General features: G+C 38.8%; 1 protein-coding gene across 1 annotated transcript; it reads right to left on the reverse strand.

Annotated features, from left to right (window-relative positions):
• Nucleotides 1-715: 715 nt before the first annotated feature.
• On the reverse strand, nucleotides 716-11,831 carry alg14 (ALG14 UDP-N-acetylglucosaminyltransferase subunit). Its single transcript, XM_056738390.1, has 4 exons — nucleotides 11,502-11,831; nucleotides 11,178-11,329; nucleotides 8,062-8,184; nucleotides 716-1,366 (listed from the first exon to the last, which is right to left on the reverse strand). Exons 1-4 carry the CDS (start codon nucleotides 11,644-11,646, stop codon nucleotides 1,136-1,138), a joined length of 651 nt encoding a protein of 216 aa, XP_056594368.1. The 5' UTR covers nucleotides 11,647-11,831; the 3' UTR covers nucleotides 716-1,135.
• Nucleotides 11,832-25,237: the final 13,406 nt, after the last annotated feature.

Below are 25,237 nucleotides of genomic sequence, written 5' to 3' on the forward strand. Positions count from 1 at the left end.
TGTTGCCCATTTTAGTACATCTCTGATAACAAATATTTGCCATGTGATGTATCCGAAACCTTGACATGAGATTCATGAGATAGAACGTTTCAAACAGAAACCAAATTGTCGTGGGAGGCTCAAATGACAATTCATTATGGTGGAAAGTATTTACTAGGACTATGATATTTTTTAAATGTATGTCTTCAGAATACGTGTCGGCATCATATCACGTTACATTTACATCATACACCTAACAAATCACATCATTTGCTCACAGCTGTTCAGGTACTTCAAAGTTAAGAGCAAACTTAATGCTAAGCAAGATCTCAACCTGTGTGAACTTGTCCTTACAGATAAAGGCTTTAAGTTCTGCTGTTTCATTATTTTTGCAAACAGGAATTACAAGAGAGTATCTATAAAACACGTTCAATTCAAAACCCAGCTGAGACCTGCTGTTAGTTTTTCATTCCCACTGTTTCCTCTGAATTCACATTTCAACGCAGGAAGAGTTCAACAATGAAGTGCATTAGCATTCTGTTGTTAGCAGGACATTTTGCACAAAGCCACTGACAATGAATGTGCTAATGTAAACATTTGGCTCGCCCTAAACGAAAATGATTGAATAATTTATTCACCTGCATGTCATTTCAGTCCTCTTTGAATTTCTGTAACCAAACAACACCCTTCCCCATTGACCTCCATTGTAAGGACAAAAAAAATCACGAGACATGTCTCAAAATATCTTCTTTTCTGTTTTACAGAAAAAAATGTCATATACAGAGTTTACATTTTTTAAATTTTAGGTGAACTATCTCTTTGATGCTATTAATACCCTCATGCATTTTATACTGTATTTTTTTCTTGAGAAAGAAAATAACAATATCATTTCTTGATCACAAACAGAAGAATGAGGACAAAGCATCAGCAAGTATGAACAAGTAAGATTTTTTTCTCAGGTAAGTACATCAGCTCAACCTCTGGACTTCAGTTCTCAGTCTGACTAAAAAAACAGTCATCCCTGAGATCTAACCAAGCTGTTTATTCAGTAATTCAGTAACTGCATAGGAATGAAACGCTAAAAAGATCGTCACAGTAAAGAAAATCAATGAAAACATGTTATTCTCAAACAATTGAGGACGATACAATGTTCTCCTCACACCAATCTCCCCAAGTAAATAGCTTTGGGGTATTTGTCCTTCAATGGAACCCACTGCACAAAGAAATAGTCAGCAAAGTAATAGAGAATCTTTCCAGACAGGGATAGCGTCTCCACCCGGCAGATGCTCTCCACAAAGACGATCAAAACCCTTTTCACGCCCAGGACACCCAGGAGGAGGCCAGCGGCACACAGCGGGACACACGTCCCTGGTCCGTTACACAGTACCTTTAAACACAAACATAAAAGGATGTCATCAGAGTACACATTACAAACTATAATCTACATTTATAAGTGTATGAATTGATAAATGTCTACAATAATCTAGGACACAAGAGCGGAAAGACGCCTGCACAGTATTGTGCTCTCCAATATGGAAATATGAGCTTTCTGGTTCAGAACTGGAGACACAAGGAGCAGCACAGGAAGGCGGTGAGACCTCGGTGGACATGAGCCATCGGTTCTGGAGAAATCATCTCCCGCCGATGGCTCAGACACATTAATGATGGAAAAATACAGCCTCTGGCTCGGAGCTGAAAGTGATACGAGCTGAGCTGTTTTTACTCATTCCACTTTGAGGGTCCGGGCACAATTGTGGCCTAAATTAGGTGTGATTTGAGAGATACTTAAAATGTGGAAAAAGGTTGTGAGCAACCAAAAAACGAATTGGTATATTCCTCTTTGCTTTGAAACCGATCCCTCTCTTTCCACATCCACAAAATGAACTTATTTCTAGCTGTCACATGCCTCACCTGAGCTTTCTCTCGCGTGTAACCTCATTAAATATTCTGCCAGTTTCCAAACATACCAGAATACTTCCCATCTTGCATCTGAAGATGGATGACCAATGAAAAGGGGCTGGCCAGATCCGGCAGTGTTGACATTTCACACGTACCTGCCAGTTCTTTTCGGGGAACGAGAGGGCTGTCACCCAACCGAGAGATGCTGAATTCAGCAATAAATGGCTGCTGGATTGTGTACCGAGTCTGAATAGCATTTGCCACGGGCACAAGGCCAGCTGTCAGAGTGCTATTTAGGTCTGTCATCAGAATGGTGCCAATTGAAACGGGCATTATGTGAACCGTCAACACGAGATAAATCACGAGATAGAAAACTGAGGCTGGGCTTTTGGAAAAATGTTGAAACGTTGATTAAACATTTAATGCATTCAAAACCCTAAAGTATCAAAGAAAGTTGCAAGTAAATAAATATGAATAATAAACCCAACATTTTTGTGTGCAACGTATGTCTATGCCTAATGCAATATTCAAACAATACTTAGATTATAAAATGAAACATCTCCAGTTGAAAAGAGAACAGACACTATTTCACAAAAAGTGGCCATAACAGACAGTTTATGGATATCTCATGTTAATGTTGAGTACTTACAGAATAGTGTCGACTCGCACCCTTCAAATATAGAATGACAGATACCGCTGTATGATTATTTCCAAAGACATCCGACGTGTGCCAACGAAACACATACATTAGACTCAGTTACTTACTGCGTGCTGTTCATGTCCGGTATCTTTTAGCACTGGGACCACTCCATCTATCAGTTTCAAATGATCTCCAAATCCAGCGTCATATCCAGAGTTTATATAACATCCATCACTGAAATGCCGTGAACAAACAAACACACATCAACTTCTCTCACTATCGCAAGAGTAATGAGCTGCAGGCCCACAGCACAGATAATCTTGATGGCAAGCGGGTCTTCCTATCACTCGTCAGTAGACGCGTGGGCAGCCTATTTCTTTTGCCTTGCCGTGGACGTGCTTTTACAGGAGAATTGTCCAATAAGTGACTAAGAAAAGTTGTTACAAAACGTATTTTCATGTTCGTAAACTTTCCGAAACATATACGAACACTGGGAGAGTGAATCGAGCACAGAAATACTACACCATACGTCCATCTCGTTTTTGACAAGTTGACCACGTCAAGCAGGAGAAGACATTTTAAAGAAGTCAAAATGCATGAAAAACCATTGCACATCCCCTTTAATGGCTTTCGAAATTGTGTCTAAACCACAGGTTCACTGGACCTTTTCATAGCAGCAGATAAACGCAGAGTTTAGATTTGAATCATATCATCCAATGTAACAAGGCTTGTTTAACCTCTGGTTATCTTAAACCAGCATGGGATTATGCACTGATGGGTAAGCAATACAAAGGCCTTTTAAGGGTAAACAGTTGTTATTCCAGCGATGACATCATTGTCAGTCATCTTTGTGTCAGAAACATGTAAGGACACCGGAGTGAGTCACGCACATAATAACCAATGAAGTCACGAAGGTAAGGGAAATATATTACACCACTCGACAGCTTCAGGTAAAATCAAACTGTTGCCAGGTTTCGTGACTTCCGTTCCTTGACGTAACATGAGTCAGCACAGACCAGACAGCAGGTGTCGGGTCCATAAATGGCACGCAAGATCATCCTGAGCTTTGTTAAAGAATAACAGGCTCTGTGCTGTGTCTTCAAGTAAACTTCTCAAACAGAATAAGAGAAACTAAAAATAGATTTGATATCTAACCATGGCTTTTCTGATTAATGACTATAAATATCAAACTCATTTACTGAGAAAGTTTGTGAATTTAAAGGGATAGTTACGCAAATATGACAATTCTTTCATCCTTCACTCGACCTCTTTTCATTCCAAACCTTTATGACTTTCTTTCTTCTGCAGAACACAAATGAAGATATTTTGAAGAACACTGGTAACCAAACAACACTGATCCCAATTTACTTCAATTGTATGGACACAAAACTTTTCTCAAAATGTTCCACAGAAGAAAGAGTCATGAACAGGTTTTGAATGAGGAAGAAAAAAGGATGACAGAATTTTTTTTTTTGAGTGAACTTTCCCTTTATCAATATAACTTAATTATTCAGCTAAGTTATCATAATAACTTAACTGTTTAGTAGTGGTGGGCCGTAACGCAGTGAGACTCTTATCGCGCGTTAAAAAAAATGTCGCCGTTAATCTATTCTCAAAGTTGGGTTGGGAGCTGGGTCTATACTACGCAAGCTATGATGACTTTCACCTTGATATTTTAGCGCGGATGTATACCAGCTTAACTGCACTGTACGGGGCGAGAACGAGATTTTTCAACTCGCGTGATTCGCGTCATTCGCGGAAGCAGAAGCCGCCTCATCATCTCATAACCAGGGCTTCATTCGCGTCCTTAGCGCCGCCTCATCATCTCATAACCAGGGCTTCATTCGCGTCCTTAGCGCCGCCTCATCATCTCATAACCAGGGCTTCATTCGCGTCCTTAGCGCCGCCTCATCATCTCATAACCAGCGCTTCATTCGCGCGATTCGCGCCGCAAGTAGGTCTATTGCCTCTTAGCATTAACATATAAATCACTCGCGCTTGACGCGCTATTCGCGTTTGGTCTGAACACAACATAACGTTACTTTGAAATTAGCGCATCAAACGTGACGTGCTAACATGGATGCAGCTATGGGCTATGAGATCTAATGTATTATGGCTCCTGTATGACATATCGCTTGTTGCTCCCTCACTCTTTGTAAGTCGCTTTGGATAAAAGCGTCTGCTAAATGACTAAATGTAAATGTACTGTAGGAGCTCTTCCAGTCTCAAGTACCACCTAAACGCAAATCTTCCCTTAGCTAATACGGAAGTAAACACAAGTTCATCTTATTGAACATAATTTAATTTTCATCACCAATTATCATAGAAGAACAGCTTTCTCAAGCAGTTTGTGATGCATTTTGAAAACAGGAGATGAGCCCCTGGTCTAATGCACCACCTGGCTTGAGAAACCCGTTCTCAAAGACTTACTTTTAGTCATTATTTGGGTAGCACACATATTCTGAATGCCTTCGGCAGAATTCAAATGAGCCATTTTAATCTAGATTAATCTAGATTAATTCCAAGATTAATCTAGATTAATCTAGATTAAAAAAATTAATCTATGCCCACCACTACTGTTTAGTTGTATATGCTTAAAAGCTATTTTAAAGTCTAGGAGTTGTTCTGATGCTAAAAACTGCCGGTCTCTAAATACGCAAGCTGATGTCTTTCATAATCCATCAATAACTCTCGTCAAAGCATGAAGAAAAACAAATGAAATATCGGCATCCTCGTCTCCTGCGCTCCCTAACAATTTCCAAATAAGGTTAAGATGAAACATATGGAGCCAAAGCTTTGGGGTGCATAGCAAAACAAAACGGACCAAAAGTTTTGGAGTGAACAGTGAGGAGTAGCTCTGGAATGCGAGGGGACGTCCACCGCACAACGTCAAGGCCCCTTATTTGTTATTGTAAATCATACAAACTCCCCTTCCTCAAAAAGCCTCTCCTCGTTTTTTCCACTCTGTCAGACGAAGTGAATTCTTTAAATAGTTTTGCCTTTTTCTTCTCTTTTAGATTTGTGTCACAATTTGTTTCTTCAAACTGAGTGACATCAGCAGGTCTGTGTACAAAATTGTTTGTAATAATAATTATATCTCACAGCAATTCAGAACTATTTTACAAGGTCGCTAATTTGTATGACTTCGTAGGATCTCATTTGTTCGTTTTAGTTTGCTCATTGACGGTAAGGTTTGGGGGTGGGGTTAGGGGAGGAGCTTCAGCATTGCTTTTCTCTGATAATCGTACGTTTTCGTATGATTCACATGATGAATTCATACAAATTTGCCAGCTCATAAAATTGTTACAGATTCCTGCAAGATCACACTGTTTTTTCCTTCTTGAGATCCTTATCGCACACACTTTGTAGTGGGGATTTACAAAGGACACCATATTTAAGTTTTTAGGCTAGATTACCAGTTGCTCATTGTGAACTTTACGTAATTACAAATTACAAGAAAAGAACAGTGTATGTATCTCGTCAGTATTAGTCTATTCCTAAATGGCCATTTTTAACAAAAAAACTAAAGTTAATTTATTTTCATATAGTAGGCTACACATGAATAACCATTGTAGTCTAGTCTAGACAGTTGTGCACGTCGTAAATAGCAGACGGTAGCATTCTTTCCTAACCTCTCCACATTGCCTATAGGCACGGTGTGCAGAATCAGGTCAAAAGCAAGTGACGGCATCAGACTCTTGGCTTGCACTGACACATCTGGAGCTTGTGAATACCCATGACGCACTTATTTCCTTTTATGGCTACAGGAGAACTGAATCCTCCCCCTTCTTCACCTCTGGTTTCCAGACCTGACCCCCCATTTCCCCCGTTACTCTCTGGTATGCGGGCAGGGCGGGCGGCTCCTAGCCTTTCACCAACAAGTTTGGTTTAAACAAACAGCTGAGATATGAATCAGGACGGCCCCTCGCCGCGCCACACAATGGGGGTACCGGACCCCGTAAAGAAGATCTTAGACATTGTCTGCTAAACTAAAAAGGAAATCCTGCTGTCCCGGACCAACAGTGAATCAAGGGACACCTGGATTTATACTGAATCTCACAATGCAAATAAACAACTAATATGAAACAATGCATTAAATAAAGATGATTGGGATTATGGAATACTGTTCGGCAGTACACTGTATGTTAACTTTATCCAAAGTTGTTGAGAAGTTTATCCATAAAGTTTATCCTCAAAATATAAAAACGGATATAAAATTATAAATATACCATATCTATTTTATCTCAGGACTAAAATAAGAAATGGCTTCTTATTACTGTAGTGCTTAACAAAATATATATTTTTAAAGATTTTTAACATCATGCTGGTATTTTTTTAACCTCTGTTTATGCAAATTTGAAGAAAAACAGTGATACATCCAAATATCTACAGTAAAATTGCAAATAGTTTTTAATAAATCAAAATATAAAAATATATATAAATAATATATGGATTTTAAAAAAATCTAGAGTAAATCGAACATTTAAAAAAAAATACCATACCACCCCTCAAAGACCAGACTGACGGGAAAAGTGGAACATGACGTCAGAGTAAAGAAAGAAGGCGTTAATTACAGATTATCAGACTGGTAGCGCAACCACCCATAACAGAACAGGCCTCGGCATTGCTTTAACTGTGCAACACTGGCTGCTTCATATGCTCCGCCTCCTCTGGTCAGGTCACCAGGGCAACTCAGACACCCGATGCTGCCAGGCCCCACCCCCACAGGGATGTGTGAGAGGAATCGGAGTCAAGCAGCCGGGCTGAGGAGCCAGTAAGGTCTTGCCACATCCTGAGAACAAGACCCCTACGCTGGTCCTCTCGAAACCCTTCATTACACAACCACAGGAGAGAGAGAGAGAGAGAGAGAGAGAGAGAGAGAGGCCATGGATTACCGCTCGGGTCTAAGCGCCGTCCATTACTCTTTTTTACTCATGCAACCCCCACCCTCCTTGTTTGATCCAGTTTTGGTTATTTCCATAGTCTCAATCTCTCTTTCACTTTTTGTTCGGCTGAAGACAAGTAGAGCAACAGCAGGATTTGAATTTATTTTCCCAGCAGATAGTCTTATCATCTGCTGAAGGATAAAAGTCCACTATCACCTGCTAAAACATTTCCAGAGCTGCTGTGTGGAATATAGAATCAGAGAAAAGCCACTGCTGATTCTAATAAGCAGGTTTCAGGCGAGTTTAAACCACCTTTCATGTGGTTAACATGTCAAGGACGTGTCGATTTCTGTCACACATTTTCTTGTAAACTCATAACCAGTGTGAACAGAACCTGTACCTACAGCAAGCACCGCAGGTTTCCTCTAAACAAAAAAAATGGTACACACTCACAGACTACACCACAGCAAGTCAGCTTTTCTTTAAAAGTGTATTTAAACACTGATAAAAAAAGAGCTGGCCTTCTAGGCACTCATAAATATGCCATAAATGTTCCATTACTGCAGGGCGATAAACAGATGTCCCGCAGAACAGAGGAAATTAATACTTAATGAGGACGTGATGGGGGACGAACAAGAGGAGAGAAAGACGACCCACCACATCCGGCTGCAGTCTGAAGACCAACGGAACGGACGACACCAGAGCGCTCAGGGAAGTCAGAACGGAGGAACTCCATGACTGACGTACCTCCCGACTTCGAGGGATCCGTTGAAGAGTGAACTGTAATTAAAGAAGATGGTCAATATGGTCAATGCCACAGCGCTTTTAATAACAATGCTGTGAAGTAGAAGATTATATAGATTAGATTAGATTAGATTAGATTCAACTTTATTGTCATTACACATATACAGGTACAGTGTAACGAAATGTAGTTTAGGTCTAACCAGAAGTGCAATTAGCAAGTGCAGATATACAGTGTGAATAAATACAGAATACAATATTAGGAAAATAATTTACGTTGGGCATGTACTATGAAAATATGACAATCGGTATGTACTATGAACAATATATACAGAAGGCTATATACTGTGAACATTAATGTACAGGAGGTTATGAACAGATAACAATATAGACTATACAATAGTGCAAGTGACTTGAGTGTGCATTAGTTACAGACATTAGCTTTTAAAGTTACAGTGCAGTAGATGAGTTAATGTGGTTATTAAAGGTACGGTGCAATACATGAGTAGATGCAGATATACAGTCACAGTGCAGTAGATGAGTTAATGCAGTTATTGAAGTTATAGTGCAATAGATGAGTAGATGCAGTTTGTTATGCGATAGATGCAATAATGCAATAGATGAGTTACAGTGCAGTAGGTGAGTTAGTGCAGTTATTAAAGTTACAGTGCAGTAGATGAGTTAATGCAGTTATTAAGGTTACAGTGAAGTAGATGAGTTAATGCAGTTATGAAAGTTACAGTGCAGTAGATGAGTTAATGCAGTTATGAGAGTAGTCCATTAGTGCAAATGAGCATTCAGTGTAATGTTCCTGGTGTGCAAGTGAGCAGTATAGAGTGCAAATGATGCGTGTAAACAGTCCGGTAGAGCAGATACATGAAGTACTGGTGTGTACAGTTCCGTCATGCATGGCAGCCCTGTAGTGCAATGTAAACATTATAATAGCAGCATTAAGTTAAAGTTATGAGAGGTAGTGAAATCAGTGGGGAGCAGAGTTCAATAATGAAACAGCTCTGGGAAAAAAGCTGTTTCCTAGTCTGCTGGTTCTTGCCCGGAGGCACCTGAAGCGCCTACCGGAAGGCAGGAGAGTAAACAGTCTATGAGCGGGGTGAGAGGAGTCCTTGAGAATGCTGCGAGCTCGACGCAGACAGCGTTTCTTCTGGATGTCCTCAATGGAAGGGAGTGTAGTTCCTGTGATGCGCTGGGCTGTTTTCACCACCCGCTGCAGTGCCTTGCGCTCAGCAACAGAACAGTTCCCGTACCAGACTGTGACACAGTTGGTCAGGATGCTCTCTATCGTGCAGCGATAGAAGTTCACCAGGATAGTTGAAGACAGTTGGTTCTTCTTCAGTGTCCTCAGAAAGAAGAGACGCTGGTGAGCCTTCTTGACCAGGCATGAGGTGTTGGTGGTCCAGGACAGGTCCTCCGAAATGTGGGTCCCCAGGAACTTAAAACTGGAAACACGTTCAACAGCCGTCCCGTTAATGTGGATGGGGTCGTGTGTGCCTCCTTTCGCCTTCCTGAAGTCCACGATGATCTCCTTTGTCTTTGAAGTGTTAAGGAGCAGGTTGTTGTTTGAGCACCATGTGGCCAGGTGCCGTACCTCCTCCCTGTAAGCAGTCTCATCGTTGTTGCTGATGAGACCAATCACTGTTGTATCGTCTGCAAACTTGATGAGGGAGTTAGATCCATTCACAGGCCTGCAGTCGAGTGTGAAAAGGGAGTAGAGAAAGGGGCTCAGTACGCAGCCCTGTGGTACACCAGTGTTGAGGGTGGTTGTGGTGGAGCAGATGTTGCCTAGCCTAACAAGCTGAGGCCTGTTCGTCAGGAAATCCATAATCCAGTTGCAGGTTGTATTGTTAATGCCTAGGTTTCCAAGTTTGATGATTAGCTTGGAAGGGATTACGGTATTGAATGCAGAGCTGAAGTCTACAAACAGCATGCGTGCATAAGTGTCCTTATTGTCCAGGTGTGTGAGCACGGAGTGCAGCGCCATGGACACTGCATCATCTGTGCTCCTATTGCTACGGTAGGCAAATTGGTATGGGTCCAGTGTGGATGGTAAAGAGTCTTTTAGGTGTGACAGGACCAGCCGCTCAAAGCACTTCATAACAATGGGTGTGAGTGCTACAGGGCGGTAGTCGTTCAGGCATGTCGGGCTGGAATGTTTTGGAATGGGCACAATGGAGGTGGATTTGAAACATGCTGGAACCACTGCTTGGGCGAGGGACAGGTTGAAGATGTCCGTGAAGACCCCAGCGAGCTGCTCCGCACATGCCCGGAGTACGCGACCAGGGATGCCGTCAGGGCCAGCAGCCTTGCGCGCATTTATCCGGCTTAGTTCAGTGAAAACATCTGTGGAATTTAGTGTGATGATTGGGTGGTCGGTGGAAGGTGTGAGCCTGGTGGCGGGTTCCTTATTGTCTCTCTCAAAGCGTGCATAAAAGTCATTAAGCTCGTTTAGAAAGGCAGCATCTGTGGTTATGGGGATGGAGTGGTTGGGTTTATAGTCACTAATGGCCTGGATGCCCTGCCACATGCGTCGAGGGTCAGAATTGGTAAAATGCTCCTGAACCAGAGCATTAGCTGACTCTAGCTGACTGAACCAGAGAATGTGTTTAACCTAAAGCAGTGATGGTCGAACAGTTAACCATGTGGGTTAAAGAACCTATACAACTGTCTAAGAAGCATCATTTTCTTTGACTTACAGTTGACTTTTTAAATTAAACAGAAAGTTTGTCTGGGATGTATGATAGGGCTTGTGCCTAAATAGCCCAAATACATTTTAGTCATTTACATGCATTTGGCAGATGCTTTTATTAAAAGCACATTGTAAAGTACATTGTAATCGGCGTGTGTTCTCTAGGATCGAACCCACAACCTCTGCGCCGCTGGTGCAAGTTCTATGATGATAAAGTTTGTATGTACCATGCCATTTGTGCACAAGAAATTCAGACAAGAAAATGATCTACTGCCATCTGCTGGTCAAAGTAAAACATTACAACTGATGAACAGCAGTAGAGATGGATCACCTGTGATGCTGAACATGTTTTTTCTCTCTCTGCTTCAAATGCTCGGATCTTCTCTTCACTCATTTTATCAGTGTCAGCGAGGACATAGTGTCGAGGTTTATAAAACGGAGATAAAGCCCCCATCAAACGAATGATTTCAGTCGTGTGACCTCCTAAAGGAGAGCAAAGACACGTTTAATGTAAAATAAATTATTATAAAAGTTAATCTCAAAGAATATAGCAGTGTAAAGTAATGTGATAGCAGGTGCATTGTATTGGGAATAATACTAGTGAATAATACACCTCTCTGTTATCTGACTATTTGACATGAGAGGTTGATGTTACCTGATCCTGCCACCACCAGAACCGACACAGACCCCTTCTTTCCCGGTTTATGTGTAGATCCATGCCGTAATATAACAAATATTCGCAAAATAAATACTGATAATGTGACAATAACACCACACAGCGCTCCACATAATAATCCCATCGGACAGTTATCAAAACGAAACAATGTAAACGAATAAAAAAAGATTTTCCAGAGTTTATAACTTAGAGTCTTATAATAAACCTAGCGGCATGTCGATTAATAAAGTATCGCAGATGTACAGTTAAAGTTGCTTATAAACTAAAACATGAATTAAACTTGTAGTTTTGACAGTGGAATGACAACAGTATCTACGGAAACTCTAAATGGACTAACTTCATGATGTGGCATTTTTAAACCGGCGTTTGGAAACATCGCCCTCTAGTGGTAGATGATACTGGGAGGTCTTCTAGTTTCACATGTGCACAAGTTTGTTTTGTGGCATTAACCTTTATCGCAATTTATTACTTTGTCATGGAGGTGTTTATTAATAAGTATTCTGAAGTATTATCATTATTTTGTTTACTTAATATTAAAGTAAATGAAAGTAAACAAAATCACTGTTTTAATCGTGAATCGAGTTACTTTAGTAACATGTTATTCCAAACGTTTATCTTTTGATGAATTATTTATTTAAACATAAAAAACATTTAGTAAAATAAATGATTATTCATCAGGCCTATTTATTTTCTAACATATTTTATTATTGAATCTACTGATTTGATTTTTTTTCCAGTCTCGGTTATTCAACACAGCAGAATGAGATAATAATTCAAAAACATTTATACGAGCTAGGCCTACTGCAAAAAACACATAGTCTAACTTAATTTTAGATGCAGTTATATCTGGATTTAAGTCTGACAAAGGAATTTCATGAAATCATAACAAAACATAAACAGTATCCTGCTCTGAATCCTTCCGACGAATGTATTTACTTAAACCTCTCCTAAATAAATGCTGTATGGGAAGTTCTCATGATTCTCTGTTTGTCGTCTCAAGGAAATCGTCTGCGGTTGTTTTGACGCCAGTCCTGTAAACTCATGACCAATTTGAGTTCAAGTAAACTGATGGACAACTGTGATCACAATGAGCACCAAGCAGCTATTAACAGCAAATAAATAGTATGTCTGCATCGATTTGCTGTTAAATTAACAGTCACGTCCGCTTAATAACTCCGTCTAGATGTTGGTTACGATTTCAGTTTTATCATCAGCAGCTTTATTTATCTAATGTCTTATCGAAACATTCCTAGAAGCATTCCCAGAAAAGACTAAAAACGGGTCATTCACAGTCCATTGGGTACAAGTTTGTTTGTAATACATTCTTAAATGTGCCACAAGGGGGCAAATTAAATTCGCCTGTTAAAATTCCTCAAACCCTCGGACATAAATAGAGGGCAATAATTCAATGATGTTCCCGATCGCTTCTTTGATGTTCCTGAACATATATCTCCTCCAACAATCACCATTTTACAACGTTTAGTGTCCATGTGCTCTAATGATCTGAAGTCATAAAAGTACACATCTCACCTCTATTTAATATTTATGATTATTCTATATGATCCTGCTTGTGTTTAGACTCTGACCTTTTTACTAGACATTTGATGTAGACATATCTTATGTAAAGGCTGACCTATTCACACAGACACCATTCACTTTTCCTCACTGATTATTTCCACTCTACTCTGAAGGAAGAATAAACCTTTTCAACTATTCAAGATGTCTCTAAGATGTTTATTCTATATTTATATTTCTTAAACGTCCATCGCGTGTTTTTAACACAGGAGATGTTGTCCAGATCTTTAGCAGACATCTTATAAACGTATCTGTGCTTTCTGGGAAGGGTACTGTAGGCCTAGAGATGATTCACATTTTTCTTCATTCAAACACCTTCTTCGAAAACGTATCTTCAAAAAAGGTTTTAAACAAGATGAATGTATCATTTAATGTAAAAAGTGTCAAGTGAACACATTTAAATTGTTATCAGCCTTTATCAAAGTCTGTATACGGAGGTCGTGCCATTCGGCAGTCATGTTTTTCCTAACTTATTGAATGGGAACTGAACCATAACTTTGGGTTGCTAAACTTAAATTGTGCAAGAATGACGCATTTTGGCCCAAAACTTGAGAATCTGAGTCCGGTCCACAAAATAATCTTTTAAGAAACATGTGTAGGCTAATTTTGTTCAGTATATGCAAAACAATCATTTGACTCCTTTTACTAAAAATACTATGTTCAAGTTACTTATTTACCTTTTAGGGAGAACATTTTGCGAGCTGGATTTTTAGATTCGCTTAATAGGACTAGTTGTTATAATCCCACAATTTCAGCACAGTTGAATTGCCCAATAGGACATTTACCACGCCTTTATGCAGGCAGAACCAGTGAAGAATTTGAATTGAGGAAAGGAGGTCTGAGGTTTCACTGGTTCGTCGGGTAGGCATCCTATGTGTTTGGGCATAAATGACTGTAGAATTACATAGCATACTTACCTTTCCTTGCCATTATCAGAGAGATATCTCATGAGTTGTGTATCCCAATTTCATCACATTATCCTAAGTGAAAGATGCCTTTTGGTGAGATGCTGCTGATAATGCCCTTTGTATGGTTCCCATCAATGCGACACATTGTCAGTTGTGCACCTCAGTCTCATTGGGTGTTTCGGCCTTTTATCACAAGACACCCTCAGGCAAGGGAGGCCCACTTTAGGATGATCAGTCGCTTGTTACAAGGTCATCTGGCAGATGCAGTAGGCAGCTATCATTGCAGCTCAAAGGCCCCACAGTCGTTGCCCATCGGCCCTGAGAATCGAACTGGCAACCTTCTGGTCGAGTCCGACTCTCTAACCATTAGGCTACGACTACCCAAACCTCTAATGCGCACTCAGTGCCACCGGATCCGTATCGCCTACCATTACAACACATCATTTTTAGCACAACCATGCGTGCCAACACGTTAGCTTATGGTTGTTATAGCCCCACTGGCTCTGTTAATGCAAGCTCAGTGCCCCCAGTCCCGTATGGCATTACAATACAACACACAACATAATATTATTACGTGGTCACTTGGCAGCCCATATTGCGTCCTTCCGTTTCAACCACACCAAGTGGCTGCTTTCTCAGCAACAGTGGCAAGTTCTTTATCTATTGTCCGTTGGGCCTGTACTCTGATCCCCACCCTCCTTAGCAGTCTTGCAGTGGAATTGGAAACAAAGCCCCTGCAGCCCACTTCCACCGGGAACACTTTCGCTGTCCAACCACAATATATTTGGCCTCCTCTGCCAAGTTGGCATACCGGAGATTCTTTCTTTCAAATGGTTCGTTAATGGCCTCTTCCCAAGGTACCGTCAACTTAACTATGAAGACTGTCCTACTGGAGCTGGACCACAGAACCATGTCCAGCCGCAGGTTGGTCGCTGTGATTTCCAAGGGGAAAGTAAGTCTGTGGTTTAAATCAACTCGCATTTCCTAATCCCTGTCTATACTCAGCAGACCTGAATCTGGGATTAAGGTCTTGGCCCGCCCCTCCTGAATAAAGGGTTGCCTTTTTAGCGAGTTAGTCTTGGCGTTTTGGGGGATGGCATTTGCTGCCACTCGGTCTCTATTGCTGCAGCCAAGCACTTTTTATTACTTGATTGTTGGGCCATGTGTACCTCCCCTGTGTCAAGCTCTTCTTACAACCCACAAGAACATGTTTGAGGTTTGCTGTAGCTGCACATAGGTGGACCACTCTGGTGCATCTACTTGCTTCCTCTTGACACCGAATCCACTACCAGGGGACGCTGTTCCTTTGGAGTCGCTTTTTGCCACGTGGGTGTGGTTGATGCCAAACCAAGTACCCCTCTGCCTTGTAGCACTTGTCCCACAATGTCATTATGTCTGAGGGCTGCCTTTGCATCTCCCACAGCTGTTGTTGGGTTCCATTTCCTTCCTGTCGCTACTGTTGGAGCAGCATCTCTTACACAGGGGTCACAGGAATGTTTGAGCGTCATCTCTAACCTTGTTTTGGTGGATATATATTCCTCCACAAGGCTTGAAATGGGAAAAGAGAGAGCTCCTCCCGTACAGCCCTATGTTACTAAGGCATCTTAGTATCCCAAGCCATTTCCTCACTTGTGTACTCACCAATCTCTCCAGGTTATTGGCGTGAGACACTGTGAGCTCATACATTGACATTGGCCACATCAGGCCTGCAAGTTGGATTTTTGACAGTGTATTGCAAGTTGATGTCATTCTATTTGCACAAAGCTGCTATTGTAACTGGATCAAACAAAGCAAAGCACCTCAGGGTCTAGCGGTACTAACAGTGACACTCAAAAAGAATAAACAATTTTAGCAGATAGAGGGAGGGATGAGGGGTCTAACCCAGTTCCTTGTGTGACCGTTACAAGACTACATTTGTAAACCATGCAGAGTTTTTGTTGCTGTGGAATGCCATGAGTCAATTATTACCTGCAAGAATTTCCAAAACATCCTGTATTATTTGTTTTATCGTTCATGTGACATTTGCTTAGTCTAGTGATCAAGATGGTGCAATAGCAAGGTAAAGACACACTTGTGTGCTTTGAAAAGATGGGTCCCATGATAAGGGACTAGGGAGAGGTATCATGTCCAGCCAATCCCTTGTGTTCTGTCACAATCCTTTTGGAAATACGATTCAGTAGTTTCAAGATTAAGAGTTGGTGAACCATTCACAAAGAATGTGGGCATAATGATATTTTCAGTACTTGAAGGAATATTTCAACCAAAATGCTCTGACATTCATTCACTCATGTGATGAACTTGTTAGTACCACAAAGAGTATTTTATAACAAAAATATTAGTATGACCCGGCTAGGTCTTCAGCAGACACTTTTTTATCAAAGCCACGTACAAATGAGAGAACATTTAACATTTTGTCTATACAAACAAAGTAATATATAGATTAAAAATAATTCAACAAAAGTGTGTTCCACAAGGTCATATGGGTTGAGAATGACGCGAGGATGACAGAATTGTCTTTTTTGAGTGAATAAATCGAATGCATTCACACACCACTCATACTCCCATACACACACTAAAACACAAAAACCCATAAACACTAAAACAAGAATGATATCAATATCTCTCTTCTTCAATATCTCTAAAGGAGCGTGGGAAAAATGTCTCTGTATATGAACTCATATCTCATTTTAAAACACTACCATTATCTGAAGTGATTTATAAATGCGTTAACACTGCTCTTTTCACACAATCATACTCCTACACATTCACATACCTCCTCAATCTTATAAGTGCTACCGCCCTGAGCAAGCACTGACTCCTGCACTCTCAGTACTGTAACATAACAGCGAGGGCGATGATGTCATGCCCTGACAGCAGCTCAGAGCGCAGGGTTGACACATAAGTCAATCTCGCGCCAATAAACTTGTCCTAACACCTTAATAAAAGGGTGTCTCTACACAAATGCTTCATCTCTTACTTGCACGTATATAGGTTTCAAGGACGGTGTTTGAGTGGTTTGAGTTTGTTGCGAAACAGACCAGAGCTTAGTTAATTTCCTAAGATGTTCCCTAGGGCTGAAATGGGGACTCAGAGCCTCCCTTACAGGAAACAGAGTTTGAGGACCATTAACTGTGAGAAAATCTTAAAGGCTGGACATGAAGGATTTAGGCGTGAGCAGTGGAGACTAGAAATATGCAAATATGTGACCTGAAGTTATGGTTCGCTCAACCATTACACACAATTTACAAATTTCTCAAAAAAAACCTTCAGCCATTCGTAACTTTTACAAGGTGGTTAATTTGTATGAATTGTCGATCTGTTTAGCTTTCTCATCAGTGACATTAGGTTTAGGGGTGGAGTTGGGGCTTCAGTATTGCTTTGTTTAGTAAGCGTATGCTTTTGTATGATTCACATCGTACGAATTCAAACAAATTATGACATGAATTGGCAGGCTTTTGTAGACGGTTTCATCGAACGCCTGTGTGAACTCTGTGTTTCTTGATCGCTATTAATATAACTTTTTATATTTTATCTATAATAATATTTCTGTTTAGCCTATTAATATTTGATTGTACAAAAACTGTGTTAATTAAAAAATTGACGATTTGAATTTTATATTATTTTTTTTAATAAACAATTTGGTTTTTGTAACTTTGTAGTATTTAAGTTTAGAAAAGCAATGGCTCTTCTACTGGTAACCCAAAATAATACATCCTTTTAACCTGTCAGATAATGTAACGTTCGTGTATGTTGTGGCTTTGAAACATCATATCAAATGCGCGCAAGCCATGTGCATATCGTATGCACGCAAAGCATAATTTCTGCATACGAATAGCATGCTCGTGCTATAGACGCCTATACGGCCAATGTCACGCTTACGTCACGGCACTAGCTGGATGCAAAACAAAGGGAAATTGGAGCCGGCCAATACAAACCAGCACAGATTTGGCTACATAAGGAGTATTAAATATCCTCTTGTTGTGTTGTTTAGTGCTACAATCGACAGAATAAAGTCTACAATTTGATACTTTAACACAAACCTGCTGCCATTGCCAAACAAAAACACTGACAACAGCTGTAGTTAAACACAATAAAACGAGCGGACTGAACAGAAACAATCATCAAAGATGCTCGGCTTTCACTTCATAACACTTAAGATTTAAAAATGACCGACTTTTGTTGGTGTGGATTATGATTTGGGTATGTGTCTAAAATTATCTTTCAAACTGGAGAACAAGTTTATTTTTCACATAGCGTAAACTTTTACGTTTGTTATACAACTAGCAGTTAACTATCAGCCAGAAACTAAACTTAAAGGAAAGTGTTTGTTCTTTCTTTTTCTTTAGTTGTCACACGTGCATAAGTACAAAGGGAGAGGGAACAGTGAGAAGGCTCATGTTATGTGACAGGTTAGGTTCAAGTAAATGCATTTGATAACGTTTGCATCTCTTAGTACCCGCAGGCATCTATAGATGTATACACGGTCTCAGTTTATCTTTGAAATACATGCTTGGTTAATCTGTCTGGTACAAGTTACAATTTATTCAGATTTTTTTCTAGGCATTGTCAAAAAGAAGGGAAACAAAACGTGCTACCAAGCATTAGTAATGGGGTCGGGGTGATATCTCTGTCTCCACCTAAGCTCCGCCCACAAAACGTGTCACAATGTTAACTAACAGTAAAGGAATATAGATACTAAAGATAATGAAGTCTATAGATGCACACTTTCAAAAAGTAATACAAAACAAAACAAAACATATATTCTGTGTATATAGATAAATATCCATATTCTACCCAACCATGGGTTGAAACAACCCAATATTTGTCTAGTGTGGCGTCAACTTAGAAGAATACATTGTTGACTAGAAACTACTTATTGAAAACTAATAAAGTTGAAAAAGAGTGACAGTGACACTTTAGACTTTATTTAATTGTGTAGTATACTAAAGTATTAATACTGTCTGGAAAACTCTGTCAAATGGCGTGAAGAAATTAAAATGCAACATGAAGGGACTTGGCTCTTTAAGGCCCTCTGATCCCCATTTTAGCTCACCAGTTCAAAGAATTTTCCATTATAGTTCCCTGCTAATCTCCGCTTTTAACAAGCAAAAGGACAAATTCTGCTTTCACGACAAAGACGTCTATAAAAATGATGCCTGGTGGCTTAAGAATTTCAGACCAATGTGTTTAGTGTTAGTTTATAATGGCCCCCGACAATGTACTGTGTGTATGAAAACTTTGCTCTAATAAGGATAAGATCTGTAAGGAAAAGTTTTTAAAAGGCTTGCAGGAAGGACCACCGCAGCTGTTTGTCACCAATGGAACGCAGCTTCACCCCAGGAGAGCTTCAGAGCTGAACTTCTGGACTGAAGGTCATCCCAAGTATTTTTTGTTTTCATAGATGTGAAGATGGATCCATATGTTTCTCAGAATTATTTAGTGAATCTCTTGTAAACCACGAACCGTGAGTAATGTTTTATCATTTTTAAAACTGATAGTTCGGGTGATTTCTAATTTCTGTAAATTTTGCTTTAAGGGCAAATGTGACTATGAAAAGAGACTAATAAGAGGTTCAATGTGTAAAAATTCAGTGTACTGAAATCCTAGACAGGTACAAATAGTTTGTTATCGAAAGATATTAATTATTTATGTAGTCTTCATTTGATTTGCAAATAGCACCTGTAGACACGGATTTACAGTATATATTGTTTTTGCCTCAGTAAAAAAAACACAGTTTGTGAATTATAAAGTGATTCATTTATATATATATATATATATATATATATATTTATACATATTATGTATATTAAATATCATAAAGTTGTCTACTGTGTTGCTACAATAACAGTACACAGAACAATAGATTTATCAGCTGTCATTGTGTTAATGAATTTTCATCTTTTATAAATTCATTTTTTCCATGATTGCTATGAAGATGAAAAAACAATACCTTTGTTTAACATGGACACATGACATATTAACCTCAGATAACCATGAGAGTCATTACCATAAAAACAATCAAAGGAAGTCAGACATTTAATGAAGGAATTATCCCTGAAAGTTGATACAAAGTCCACAACTAAATATAGGGGCTGTTGTTTTTGGAAAAGATATTGCGTTAACTTTTCATTTTTACTTCTGGTTTCTCTATACATTCCTAGATAACAGTAAGCTCTGTGTTCTCATAAATAGGTTGATAAACTTAATAACATCCCCATGTTTGGACAAATAGCTCAATGAAATGAGTACATATTGAGCATCATCATGTAGCGCAGTAAGAGATTATGTAAATGCAGAAGAGGATTTTCTCAGGAGTTGTATAACGTTCATTCAGGAAGCCACGAGACATGTGGGAAGGCGTCTACTGCTACTTAAAAGTTAGGACCCAGAAGGACCACTTGTATCCCGTTCTCCATTGCAGGCCTGAGGATTTAGAGGTTAGGCCTATATCTGAGAACATGATACATCCTAAAACTCAACTCTGCCATTATGAGTCAACGACTTGTCAGTATTTATAAATGCCCAATAAAACCACAAGAAATGTTTGCAGTAATGGGGTGGTAACCAAAAGGTTGCAAGTTTGGACCGTTCAAAAGTGATCCTGGATATTTCCAAAGTTGCTTTAAGCAATAGATTAAATTCCAGGTTGTTCATTGAAAAAATAGAAAACTGACACGTAGCAACAATGCATTAATGTCCAACCTTCTTACATTAAACTTGTGTTAAAGGAACAGGCACCCAAAAATGAAGATAAATCATCATTTTACACTTTGATAGAACCATGACTTTTAATAAAGCATGTTGTACAATATTGTAAATAGGCCTACTTATATCAACAGCATGCGAAACGTTTCACTTGTAAAACAATACACTTTAATATATAAGTATAACCTAATCATAAAATAATATTCCATCATAGTTTTTATTTATCTTATTTAATGAGAATTAAGTGACAATCAATATTATTATCAATATCAAGAGATATTTTTATTTATGAAAATAATATACTTATACATTACACATAAAGATTGTATATATAATTAAATATATGTAAAATAAAAAGGCATAAAATAAGAATGTAACACTGTGTCTACACTGGATGCAACCTGTGCGATGTGACACGACAAACTGCTTGTTATTAATGGGTTTGTCGAATAGAGTTCTAATGCATTCCATTAGTTTTTTGTCGTGTTGTGTCGTGACACGTCTGTTGTAGACATTGTGTAAAGTAAATAGTGTAAGCGTCTCTGCACTGTAATGACGTGGCTATTTTTTCTTCTCTGTCAAGCTTTACTTTGCGTGTTTTTTAGCAGAAAGCAGTTGATTATCATCGTTGAACTTCAGTGTGATCAGGTGTAGAGATAATTCTGCTCGTGATCAAATCTACAAATCCACAAAAGCCAATGTGGGTTTTACATTCGACAAGTCAGTCAGAAAACATAAAAAAGCAAGCCCACATTGCTTTAGATTTGACGTCTGGTCTGGTTTTGAATTTCGGTCTGAATCAGATTAACCTCATACCTGCATGTATTCAGACATCTGAAGTAAGTAAGCTGTGAATTCCCGGACAAGAATGTACAGCGTGTTACAACGGGCTCAGAAGGAACAGATTGTGAAAGTAATCCTCTTGTGATCTGTAGTCATTATAGAAGAATTAAATTGTATTTGCTTTGGACATTACATGCTGTTCATAGTTTGATATGTTTGATGCTACGTTGTATCTGCTCTCTGATGTTGAGGGTGTGAATTTGCTTTCAGTGTGAATATTCTCATGACTCATATGTACAAATATTGCAAACGGACTGAATGTCTTGACTCTTTAATATTTGAACTCTTCTTCAATTAAACATTGTGGTAATATGTGTGTGGGTTTAAAAACTTTCACATAGTCATTTGATATGAGACATGGGCTTCCATTACATGTTATTTGTGTGGTTTATGTGAACTGAATATGCAACGAAAATGCTTTATTGACATACTCATATCTTTTAACACCACTGCATGCAGAATATAGTATATGAATTAAAATATCCAGGCCCGGTTTAGACAAGGCTTAGCCTAAGCCAGGACTATGCCTTAGTTAATTTAGGCTATTTAACACACTTTTATTCAAATGCCGTAGAAAAAAAAACATTACTGATGTCCATCTTGAAACAAAACATACGTCAGGTCTAGTTATTTTCAGTTGAGACAGCTCATAATTTTTGTCAGGGACTAATCTTAAACCTTGTCTGTGAAACCGGGGCGTAGATGTATCACTTCAGTATTTTCCTCATTTTAAAAAATTGCTTTAGGAACTTCATTCTCCCTTGACGGATTTCCAATGGGAAAGAATCGGATATAGTTTGAAGTTTTAGCATCATCCCAGGATGCCGGTTTGATGAGGAAAGGAAGTGAGATTTTGTGTTGTTTCGGTGGTTGAACTTAAATCACATTATTAAGGAATTGTGAACACAATGGTGAGCACCTAAACACTGTTTAACTAGCATGTTTGTGTTATTTTGCTGATAGAAAGTGTACCGTGGAACATGGGCAGGACAATTTTTTGATCCAAGAATATTGAGCAGAAAAAGCCTTATCTTTCAAAGCTGATGTAATTTCTCTTGCAGTCCCCAGAGTCAAATCTTTTTCTGGTTGCATGCAACAGAAAGCGGTCGGTGCAGATGTTATTTTCCAATACGGCCTATAGACTGTCCAATAAAAATATAGTGAATGAGTGCATGTTTATCCACAAACTACAAAGTCAAACTCGAAGAGTGTGGGAAATAGCATGTTGTGTATGGACCTAACTAAAAAGCATAGAAGGATTTCTTATTTGTGAAGAAAATATAAAGGATGTTTGTCCTTGACCATGTTGTTATATTCAATAAAGGGATTTTTGGGTTGTTGCTACATTGGATGGTTACTCGCCCAAATAAAAAGAGCCATTTTCAGGTCCCTGTTCACTCATTTAATGTAAGTAAATGACATTCTCTGCACCTGTTCAACCAGGAAATGAATAATTTTAAATAATATTATGTATATTAGATTATGCAATTTCAAATATGAGTTAAATAGTGATATTAAAGAAGTAAATGCCACTATCAAACAATTGTCATTTTATAAGAATTGAACATTATTATTAACAAACCAAAAACAAATAAAGACATTTTTGATGCAAATATTGTAAACATTTTTGACCAGCAACCAAAATATTTATGCTTTATGTGGTAAAATGTAAATGATTGAGTCTTGAAAACAGCAAAAAAACATTTATTCAATAATAAATCTACCACATCAGGTTAAACCTAACTCATTCTGTGGGGTTTTTGCAAGTCTTTGTACAGTAAGATTTGTGATAATACCATGTTTTGTATAATATAACATAATGTATAATGCCTACGTATTTGATTTTCTTACTTCTCATTTAGAGTCATATGTTCTTTTCTATTCTAGGTATGCGTTTCTTTTTAACATGTTATTTTTAGCATAACTTGACTGGGTTAAGTGGAATATATCCTTAAAGTAGCAAGTGCATCTTGACACATTTTGCAGATAAACTGGGATGGATGGACTTCCCCTGTAAAAATCCTCATTACCTGTTTTCTTCTTAGGGTAAGGTCTTATATGACATTTAAGTGTCTCATATCCTATGGTAAGAACGGGGCACAGGTTCAAATTCAACAAAATATCTCTCTTACTAACATTGCTTTTGTTTCCGTGCTCATGCCAAACTCATGCCAACAAAATCGTGCCAGCTTGCCAAGAAGAATAAGGAGTGAGAAATTCCTGCTTTTTGCAACTGAGAATTTAAGTCTGATAAGTATTGGCCACTATTTTCAAACCTGTCTGACATTCTTTCTTCCGTAGTACACAAGAGAAGATATTTTAAAGAATGTCACCCATTCACTTGCATTTGTTTTGTGTCCATTCAGTGGAAGTGAATGGGTGCCGGCACTGTTCGATGCCAAATGTCTTCAGAATATCTTCTTTTGTGTTCTACAGCTTTGAAATGACAAGAGAGTGAGTAAATGATGACAGAATTTTCATCGTCAATTTAACATGCAATTGAATATGTTTAAATGTGAGTTTGTATTTATTTGTGTAAAATCAAGCTCTTTTGAATAGATAATGACACACTTGTTCTCAGTTTGAGACAATATGGAGCTTATCATCTGAAACATGTGAGATATTTGTTGTACTCTAATTGTCTTGAATAAGCTCTCTGAATGCGTGTCTCCTACTCCCACTGTGCTCCACATGAAGCTGAACATTGTTTTTCTGTGTCCAATGAAGTGCACAGAATCATACAATATAGTAAGATCTGTATTCTCCTGTATCTTCAATTTAGTTGGAACACCTTTATCTGCCAGAAAGAATGTAAACTGACTGTTCGCTTTTTATCTGAGATCTATCCTCACCCTGATGATAAGCTGCACAGCCGTTGTTTGACTCAAAGCTCTGAAAGAAGTGAACTGATGTGAGCACAGGTTCCAATAATTGTGGACAAAAATGCACTCTTGTTTCTGTCACCGGCTCTGGATGAACTAAAGCGGCATGAAGCGTTTGATGGATGAGACCCAGTTTTAAACAGGAAGTTGTTTCCAGACCTGCTTTAATGCTGTGAACCATTACACAGGACATTCCAGGCCGTGTGAAACTTTAAGTGCAACCCGCTGCTAATATCCTTGCAATCTTCTTTCTATATGTTGTTGGAATGTGTTTGCTTTTGTACTGGCCTGTCGTAGTTTTAAGGTTATCAGGTGTTTATTTTATCTTCGCTTTTTACTGTAAATGACTATTCAAGGCTGATAACAAAGTTTCAGGTAGCCGATTTCTTAGTCACAAGTCTGAGTCAACATGATTTAGACTCTTTATTACCTGCGTTTGTTAAATGTGACTGAAGGCAGTCTGTGGAAACAGAAAGGTCAAGTAAACGGCTGGGCTCGGTTTGTGCTGTTTCCTTTTACTGTGTCAAGAAAACACATAACAGATTTTTTGAGTGGAAAACAAAAGTCTCTGATGAGCCACAGAATTATCATTCACTGAAACAACATGAGGATAAAAGTGTATCATACCTATAAAAGCACACATTTACTCTTATGAAACAACAATATAATGCAATTTTATATATTACATCATACGTTTCAATATATTGAAAGAAAATATATTTTTCAGTATGTAAAATCCCGTTCTCTGACGTATAATTTCAATATATTTATATATATGAAATGACTTAATTATAAGAGTTAA

Source organism: Triplophysa dalaica, chromosome 23, assembly GCF_015846415.1.
Source record: "Triplophysa dalaica isolate WHDGS20190420 chromosome 23, ASM1584641v1, whole genome shotgun sequence".
Taxonomy (NCBI): domain Eukaryota; kingdom Metazoa; phylum Chordata; class Actinopteri; order Cypriniformes; family Nemacheilidae; genus Triplophysa; species Triplophysa dalaica.